This window comes from Archocentrus centrarchus, chromosome 17 (assembly GCF_007364275.1).
Source record: "Archocentrus centrarchus isolate MPI-CPG fArcCen1 chromosome 17, fArcCen1, whole genome shotgun sequence".
Lineage (NCBI taxonomy): Eukaryota > Metazoa > Chordata > Actinopteri > Cichliformes > Cichlidae > Archocentrus > Archocentrus centrarchus.
In genome coordinates, this window is record NC_044362.1 from 21,414,527 (window position 1) to 21,423,568 (window position 9,042).

Here is a 9,042-nt window from a genome sequence, read left to right on the forward strand (position 1 = left end):
TATTGTCATTACTTCTAGAGAGCAGATCTAATCGATCTAATGTTAATGCAATACGTACTTCAAATCATAATTTATACTTATTGAATATGTAAACAAAGTGAATTTCAGTACAATCAACATGTAGAAAGAATATATTCCTATCATTGCTTGGTAGATACCCTCCCTTGAAATACAGCTTAAAAATCTGAATTGTCAGTTTAAAAAAAAAAAAAAAAAAAAAAAAAAAAAGCAATGGCAGACTCAAAGTGCTTTCTTGTGTGATCAGCTTTGGTGAATTGTCCGTGCACGTCCACTGAAAATGGTTGTTCATCAGAGCCGATGAAATTCAGGCGTGGATTTATGCAAAAGTTCATCGCACAGATTTAAATTTAAAAAAAAAAAAAAAAAAAAAAAAGGCACTGAAAGTTCTTTAAGTGAGGCTGTTCGCATCTTCACTCAAAGAAAAGATACTCAAGTCACCACATCGACCTCCGTGTTTTGGATTGACCCGCATATCTCCATCTTCAGCGGTGCTAGTCTCTTGCCAGAGTCCTCGATTTGAATGTCTGGAGGAACTAAAAAAGAGAAAAATATATACGCCAAGTAACAGGGTCTGATCCTCACTGATTCATGGAGTACATTTGTGGTACTAAAAAGCATTTCAGATCTGTTAACATTAAAGTTTGATATCCCGCAGAGCATTTTACTGCACAAGTGAAATTCCAGCCATGAAAACACAGTTTAGAGAAAATGGTTATCTAGTGACTCAATAATACCTGCTTTCTGGTATTAAGCGGAGTGTCCGGTAAAGCTCAGTAGTACATGGCACAGCAGCAGTTTGTGAAGATTTGGGAGTGGAGAAGGTAGTGTAGGTAGACGATTTGGCCAGCTGCGCTTTCACTGAAGACATCCTGATCTCTGGCTCACTTACTGCAATGTAGACCGTACAAATTCAAATTAAGGGCAACAGTTTTCTGGTAATGCATCACGTGTTCATATCCAATATCAGAAAAATAATCTCATTTGTTGTTCTTCAGTTAGCACAGGGCACCCTAGTAAAACTCAAACAATGAGCCGCCCTCAATTTTTGTTTTTATGCAGCATGTACAGCAATGAACAAGATTACTATGTAAGCATCTCAATTTACATCTCCAATTCCATAAAAGTTGTGCTGTCTAAAATGTGAATAAAAACTGAGTGCAATGATTTGCAAATCTCACAAACCCATATTTTATTCACAAGAGAACACAGAAAAAACATCCAGTGTTTAAACTGAGAAAATATACCATATTAAGAAAAATATTAGCCAATTGTGAATTTGATGGCAGCAATGTGTCTCAAAGCTGGGGCAGGGGTGACAAGAGGCTGGAAAAGTAAGTGGTACTTAAAAGAAAGAGCTGGATGAACATTTTGCAACTAATTAGGTTAATCGGCAGCACGGTCAGAGTATAACAACGGTATAAATGGGTATAAAAATAGCATCTTAGAGAGGCAGTTTCTCAGAAGTTCACTAATCTGCAAAACACTGAAACAATTTCAGAATAATGTTCCTTAACGTAAAATTGCAAAGACTTTGAATATTTCTTCATCTACAGTGAATAATAAGATTCAGAAAATCTGGAGAATCTGTGCACGATGGATAAGCTGAGGGGGAAAAAAAAAAACAAAACAAAAAAACACACACACACACACACACACACACACACACACACACACACACACACACACACACACACACACACACACACACACACACACCTCTTGGATGTATATATATATATTTTTTTTTTTAAAGAAATCCTGTCAACTTTTTTTCAAAGCTCCTGAGACTACCATGACCTAGATGACTGAGAATCTACACGCACATTGGTTATCTGTGATCTTTGAGCCCTCAGGTGGCACTGCATTAAGAACAGGCATGATTATCATGGAAATCACTGCACGGTCTCAGGAACTCTTCCAGAAATCACTGAACACAGTTTGCCACAAATACAGGTTAAAGCTCCAACAAGCTGCCAAATGTGAGCATCATCCAGAAACTCTGCCATCTCCTGTGTGCCAAAGCTCATTTAAAATGGACTGATGCAAAGTGGGAAACTGTTCTGTGGTCAGATGAATTGAAATTTGAAATTCTTTTTGGGAAACATGGATGTTGCGTTCTCTGGACTAAAGGGGAAAGGGAGCATCTGACATATTAAAAGTCTGCATCTCTGATGGTATGGGGGGGTGCATTAGTACCTGTGGAACTGGCATCTTGCACATCTGGAAAGGCACCATCAAAACTGAGAGGCATATTCAGGTTTTAGGGCAACATATACTCCCATCTAGATGACATTTTAGGAAAGGCCTTACATATAAACCACATACTGCATCTATTACAACAGCATGGCAGCATAGGAGAGTCTGGGCGCTGGATTAACAATATATGACAAAGAAGACCCAGAACCATTGAGCAGCTAGAATCCTATAGAAGACAAGAATGGGACAACATTTCTCTCCTAGAGGTCCAGCAAAAGGAGTGGATGATGCACAGTGGTAATCATGGCCGTGTCCCAACTTCTGAGACGTGATGCTGCCATCAAATTCAAAATGACCTAATGTTTTTCTTCAAAATGGTACATTTTCTCAGTTTAAATGTTTGATGTTTTCTATCTTCTATTGTGAATAAAATATGGCATGATGACATTTGCAAATCATTGCATTCAGTTTTTATTTACATTTTACACAGCATCCCAACTTTTTCAGAACTGGGGTTATAACTGTGCCACAGTTTAGGCATGGTTTAAAGTAAAACATTTAGCCACTAAGATACTATGTCACCACCATCACCTCTCCAAAGGGCATTTCATTTTAAATTACACCAACTTACTAATTGACAAGGCACTTTGACCATCTGATGAGGAACATCTCCTACGGTCTGTAAAGGGAGTGATATTCAAAAACTGATTTTTGAGCCATGAAGCACGATCCTCTTCAAAGGCCTTTTTCTGTGGAAATTTAAAAAAAAAAAAAAAAAAAAGAAAGAAATGCACTTAACACTCTCACAATGGTTGCTTAATTTAACTAAATCAGAGGACTTCAGTACCTCTCGGCCCAGACGAATAGCAGCCTCTGTGAAGTTTTTTCTCTCCCTCTCAAAGTTTCTCTTTTGTTCTTCAAAGAGCCTCCATTCTTCTTTGAGACGCTCCTTCTCCTCCAGTGTGTAGCAGTCATTAAGAAGAGCGGCAGTCTCATCATCAAACGAAGTGTTGAGTTGTTGCTGCAAAAGCAGAAATGGTTATCCTATGACTCCACATTATTTCTTAAATGTTTCCAGAACCAAATAATCTAACTGCATTAACATCATCTAATTTGCATTTCTCTTCCCCCCCCCTTTGTAAGACACACTGACCACCTCTCATCAGATGCTCACCTGGAGGAGCTGCTGTTGTGCATGAATGAACTCTTTGCATTGCTGGACTTCACACCTCATCCTCTCCATCTCATCCTCGTGGGTCTCCAGAGGTATCATCTCTTTATTGGACTCCAGTTGATTCTGCACTTGAGAGGCTTGGCAAACAAAAACCAAATGGATAAGCTGATAATCCCAGTTTCTTTCCAGGCATCATGCACACCTAAATACTAAACAACTACAAAGTAAAAGTTTTAGAGATGAAAAATGTTTGAAGTTCACAGTTTTGCCACTATGACTATGCAGCATGTACCTTGGCTGTCTAATTTCTCAACATGGTTCCTCAGTTTCCTCCACTGCTGACGGATGCTGTTTGTTAGCTGCTCCCTGGCATGCTCACAGGATTGATCCAGAGCTTCCCTGCTTGCGTCTCCTGTCTTCTCCTCCCCATCTGAATCATTCTGCAGCAAAACAGCAAAAAATAAATAAATAAAATAAAATATATACTGGTATTAAAGCAAGAAATCAGGAGATTTTGACTTTATATATGCCATTTCTTGTATTCTGGTAAATTTTTTACATATCGATTTCTGTCCTTCCTACATCAGTGTATTTTGGAAGAATCTTTATGTAAAAGGAAATATAACCAGGTGACAATTTATTAAGGAACACAATTCAACAAGACTCTCATGCATATTGTAACACTTTCAAAAATATATTCTCATCTGATCTTATCACTTCTCTTGCATACAGGCATGATCCACTGTTCTATTCTCTCTTGTTTGGCAAAGTAACCTCTAGGGTTAGGAGCTTTAAGGATTGGCTGAGTCCATTTGGCTAGGTTGCATAAGCAGATTTTAGTGGTCTGCTTTCTAAAGAATTCAACTACACATGCTAAATAACACCTCAATGTGGCATGTCATTCCTTCTTGTTGTGTTGAGAGTTGTATGGACAATGATGGAGATTCCTGACAAGCAAAACTAGCCAATGTAGTACTGTCAAGGCCTGGCATTGTATGACTGGTCTTAAGTAATATAGGAGAAAGCCTTGAACTGGTTTCTGGGCCAACAAGCTATGCCAGAGCCAATGACAAGCAGCTGCTTGCTCCTTGTTGCCATTTTGAATCAATTTTAATTAAACATACTGCTGAAGAAACAAGACCCACTCCTGCTGGATGCACTGGTGGGCCTGAGTTTTGTTATGGCAATAAAAGTCCTCTTCTTCTTTCATGTTTTTGCTAACCATAATATTAAAAAAACATGACCACCAACATGTTAATTTCAGTGCATGAGCTATTCATGAGAAAAAACACTTTACTGATCCACAATTTAAACAATTTTAAGAGTAAGATTTTCATTCATAAAGTAGGCCTATGACATCTATCCAAATAAGGAAGGATAGACAGGCATGTAATTACCCAGTTTCCAATCTAAAATGCCCCCTGAGAACTTTAACATGTTCCATGTAAAGTTTATGATTCATTATCCAGATGGTTTCCTATCTATAAGAGAACCAGCAACAGCATTTCCAGCCCTCATTTCACAGCTTATCAAACCTGTCTACCAGATTTCTTGATATCTGTGTGCGAGAATCAAATACCTGCTCCTGGCTGTCATCAGCACTGGCTCCCCTGGCAGAAGAACTGTGTGGACTCAGGATATGCATCATTTCCTTCTTCATCTGCTGGAGGACTTTCTTAAGCTCAGCGTTCTCCAGCATCAAAGACTTCTGACTTGCCTCATAGTCACTCAGCAAAGACTTGTACATCTCACCCTCGTGGCTGCAGAAAGCATTTACAGATCACATGTATGTAAATGAAATAACACATTCTATATTTGCCATGGCTAACAGAAAACAATTTGGTTTTCAAAATACCTCGCTGTTGCTTTTGCAGTCTTCCAGTGGCCCCTTTTCCCATCTGACCGACCCAAGGAATTCAGTACATCTATAGCTATTTGGGAACAAACACTGAGCCAAAATCCTTTGGAACTGGTCTGAAATTATGCAAATCAAGTTTTGTTTAAGTCAAGCACATTTACCTAGTTTCTTATCCTTTCGGTCAACCAGCAGCTGGCTGAGACGTTCCTTGAGCTTTGCCGCTTCTCTCTCTTTTCTTTTGGCATCATGACTGTACTGTGAGGCACGACTAGCAATGATACTCTGGAGCTTCTGAACCTGTCCAGAATAATCGATTAATGAGAGGCTGTCAGGTTTGTGCATCCTCAAGTAACATTTATGAAACGCAAATACAGCCTAAGGAGAAGCTTTACCTCATCTTTTTCTGTTTTTAAGCAGCTCTGCAAAGTCTTAATTTTCAGTTGTAGCTGCCTCTCCATTTCGTGCAGACCACATTTCTCCCTGATGGACAGTTCCAACTGATCCTGGAAGGAAACACATGTGATACACCAATCTTAAAACTGTTATGTGCCATCTGAGGATTTTCCATATATGTGAACCAGTTTACAATTCATTTTTGTAATTATTAATTAATGATGGACTTTATGATGGCCGTTTTTCTTTACTTAGTTGAGTAGTTCTTGCCATAATATGGATTAGAACATTACTCAAATAGGGATATTCATTGTATACCAACTCTAACTCTTCACAACACAACTGATGGTCTCAAACACAGAGGGCAACAAAGAGGGCAAGAAATTCAAGAAATTAACTCTTGACAAGACATGGCTGTTAACTGAAAGCCATTCCAGGTGACTACCTCATAGAGCTGACTGAGAAAATGCCAAGATGTTCAAAGCTATCATCTAAGCAAGAGGTGCCTATGTTGAAGAATGTAAAATATAAAAACATATTCTGGTTTAACACTTTTTTGTTTATTAAATAATTCCATATTTTCATGACTTCAGTATTAATCTACAATGCAGACAATTTTTAAATGTTTAAAAACCACTGAATTAGAAGGTGTGTCTAAACTTTTGACTGGTACTGTACATATATCTTACATAAGGGGTGACAAAATTTGATACTGCATTACTGCACCTTTGCGCCATGACATGGGTATACAGATTATAGCCTGAAGATATAAAGCACTGGCTCCACAGACATGAAAAAGACACATTAAACTACATTAAAAGACAGACCCACAGTCATACATGCCTTGAGTCTGGAATTGCTTGTCTGCATGAGCTCCAAGCTGCTGGATTTCTTCAGCTGCTCCTTCTCAAGTGCATCTACATTGCACATAGTTCGTCTGTGAATCTGCAGCAACTCATACATGGCATTTAGAGCTGGCACTGCATTCAGGCCAGCTTCCCCTGGTGAGGTGGCCTCAATACATGTAGAGGAGAGGCCCAGTGAGGAGAGGCCCAGTGAGGCGAGCTCCTGTAGGGCAGGGAAGGAGGGGACTTTTCAAAAGTATGTCCTTGCCTAGGGGTTGAATCAAATTATCTCTGGAGAAAATAAAAAGTTTGCATATGAACCAAATCAAAGACAAAGTTACTAAACCTGCAGACTTCCATACCTGATTGATGTATGAAATGCACTGAGGAATGTTATCCTCTGTGCAAAAGGCACTTATTACACTGTAGGAGCTTTTGGCCAAGGGAAAAGAGTATGATGACACAAGGCTGTTCTGTCTCGAGGGTGACATTGTAACATGTGATATGCTGGATAGCTCATAGTTTTCTGTAAATAGAGAACAGAGAAAGGCAAAATACAGAAACTGCAGGTACATTACAGCTACTGTGCTTTCCTCTACTAAGAGACTTGAATTAGGTTGCAGATGAGAAAGAGGACAGAAATGTGGGTCACCTCTAGCAGAGCCCCCAACAACAAAAAAAAAAAAAGCAAGGCTGATGGGCCTTGCTATTCTTGAAACACTATCAAATGCACCATTTTAGCAGAGAAAATTACCCATCGATGTCTCAGTTGTGCACCACTCTCCCATATCACCGACGCATCAGGACGCGAGGATGCGAGGTCATAAGTTATCACCAGGGAGGTGGGTTAGCAGCCAGGCGCTGGATCAGAGGATAGCACTGGAACAGAGTCCTGCAACGGAGCATTAAACCATGAGACAAACCAGCAACAGATAATCTGAGCTGATGCTTCATCCACACAAGATTAACTGTCAGATGTGTGCCAGTTGGGTGGGAGGGAGGGAGGTTCAAATGGGGTTTAGAAGGGTACTCCTATTGGCTACTGGCATCTAAACTGCTGGGTTGTAAGATGATCTCAGCCTCAAGCCAAAGGATTACAAAGATAAAAATAAGAGAATCCATTACAGAGGGAGTAAATCTGACAGTTACATTTGTTTTGTTTGTTTTTTTTTTTTAACTTTCTTGCCCTCAGGACAAATGTACAGCATTAACATGCTCGGTGAAACAGGCTGAACCACACAGGGGCCACTCCCACAGCCTTACAGCTGTGACTTGCATTCAAATACAGGTACACTGTGCTGATGAACAAAAGGAATAAAAAAACAAAACAAAAACAAAAACAAAAAAAAAACCTGGGAGGAAAAATGATCGGACACAACCATCAATCATGGGAAATGCCTGCTGCATCTCAGAAAACTCTTCCCAGTCTTATCTAACGAAGCAGAAAACAGTCACAGCTTTTATCTAAAGCTACACACACTGAGGAGGAGATAAAGTCCGGAGTGCTTTGACGCAACATATTAAATGCTTAACGTCAGGAACTGCTAAGCATACGTACGCCGAGCAAACATGTTTGCTTACTTTAGCGTTTCGTTTGCTAGACCCTGTGCCAATTATATGCTTATAGTCAAACACCTCAGCAACTTAACTCACCCAAACATTTCTGGTTTGCATAAATAATGTTCACACTTGGCATATTTCACTCCCGAGGCGTTAGTTAGCTGAAAGAACAGCAGCCATGTTAACTTGACATGACTACACAATAAAAAAATACTCACTCAAGGGCGTGAAACGGGTCGACTAAATCCCACAGTTTAAGCTCCGTGCCGGCGCTGGCACGGTTAATACACTCCTCCTTCACCGAAAGCACCTCCAGCTTTCGCGTCGACTCCAGTCACCATCCTGTCAACAGCAGCAATAGATATAAAAACTCCCAACATAGCTCAGCAAATACCGCCACAGGTTAGATATGCACACCCTGCCGCAGCGGGTTGTGGTTTTTTTGAAGTCTATTCCTCCGCTGTCGTCCAACCAAACTGCGTTGTTATTGGTGGCAACGTTGTTAAGCAACTAGTATGCGGGCCATGCATTGGACGTGAACATGCGCAGCGTAGGATTTATGCAAATGAGAAATGCTGTCAGGTGTCACGGTCAGGTGTCATACGGCACTGCCACGCCCCCTGTGGCTGCAGACGGTATTACTGTAAATAAAGCCTGCGTTTTTATTGAAAAGATGAAATAACTGTCTTTGTGACGCGTAGGATAGAAACTCCTGTTTTCCCTCGTTTTCAGCGGAAATTTTATTTACATAGCACATTTCATTACATGTAAACTCGATGTGTTTAACATAGAAGATAAAAACATAAAAACGTATAGGTCTGCAACAACACAGTCAAACCTGACAAAGAAATAAACAGGTTTATACACACGCAAGCACACACAGGTATTAAGTTTAAGCCTGTGAGAATAAAAAGGTGTGGAGTCTGTGAATATAGACACAGATGTAACTGACCTCAGATCAGCAGGCAGGTTGTTTCAAAGAACAAGACCTTGAG

At 39.9% G+C, this 9,042-nt stretch overlaps 1 protein-coding gene across 1 annotated transcript; it reads right to left on the minus strand.

Annotated features, from left to right (window-relative positions):
• Positions 1–12: 12 nt before the first annotated feature.
• ssx2ipa (synovial sarcoma, X breakpoint 2 interacting protein a) lies at positions 13–8,507 on the minus strand. Its single transcript, XM_030752030.1, has 14 exons — positions 8,266–8,507; positions 7,242–7,379; positions 6,850–7,013; positions 6,486–6,710; positions 5,642–5,752; positions 5,411–5,546; positions 5,247–5,322; positions 4,971–5,151; positions 3,684–3,831; positions 3,392–3,528; positions 3,065–3,238; positions 2,849–2,966; positions 756–909; positions 13–554 (listed from the first exon to the last, which is right to left on the minus strand). The coding sequence occupies exons 2-14, from the start codon at positions 7,273–7,275 to the stop codon at positions 410–412; spliced, it is 1,803 nt and encodes a 600-aa protein (XP_030607890.1). The 5' UTR covers positions 7,276–7,379; positions 8,266–8,507; the 3' UTR covers positions 13–409.
• Positions 8,508–9,042: the final 535 nt, after the last annotated feature.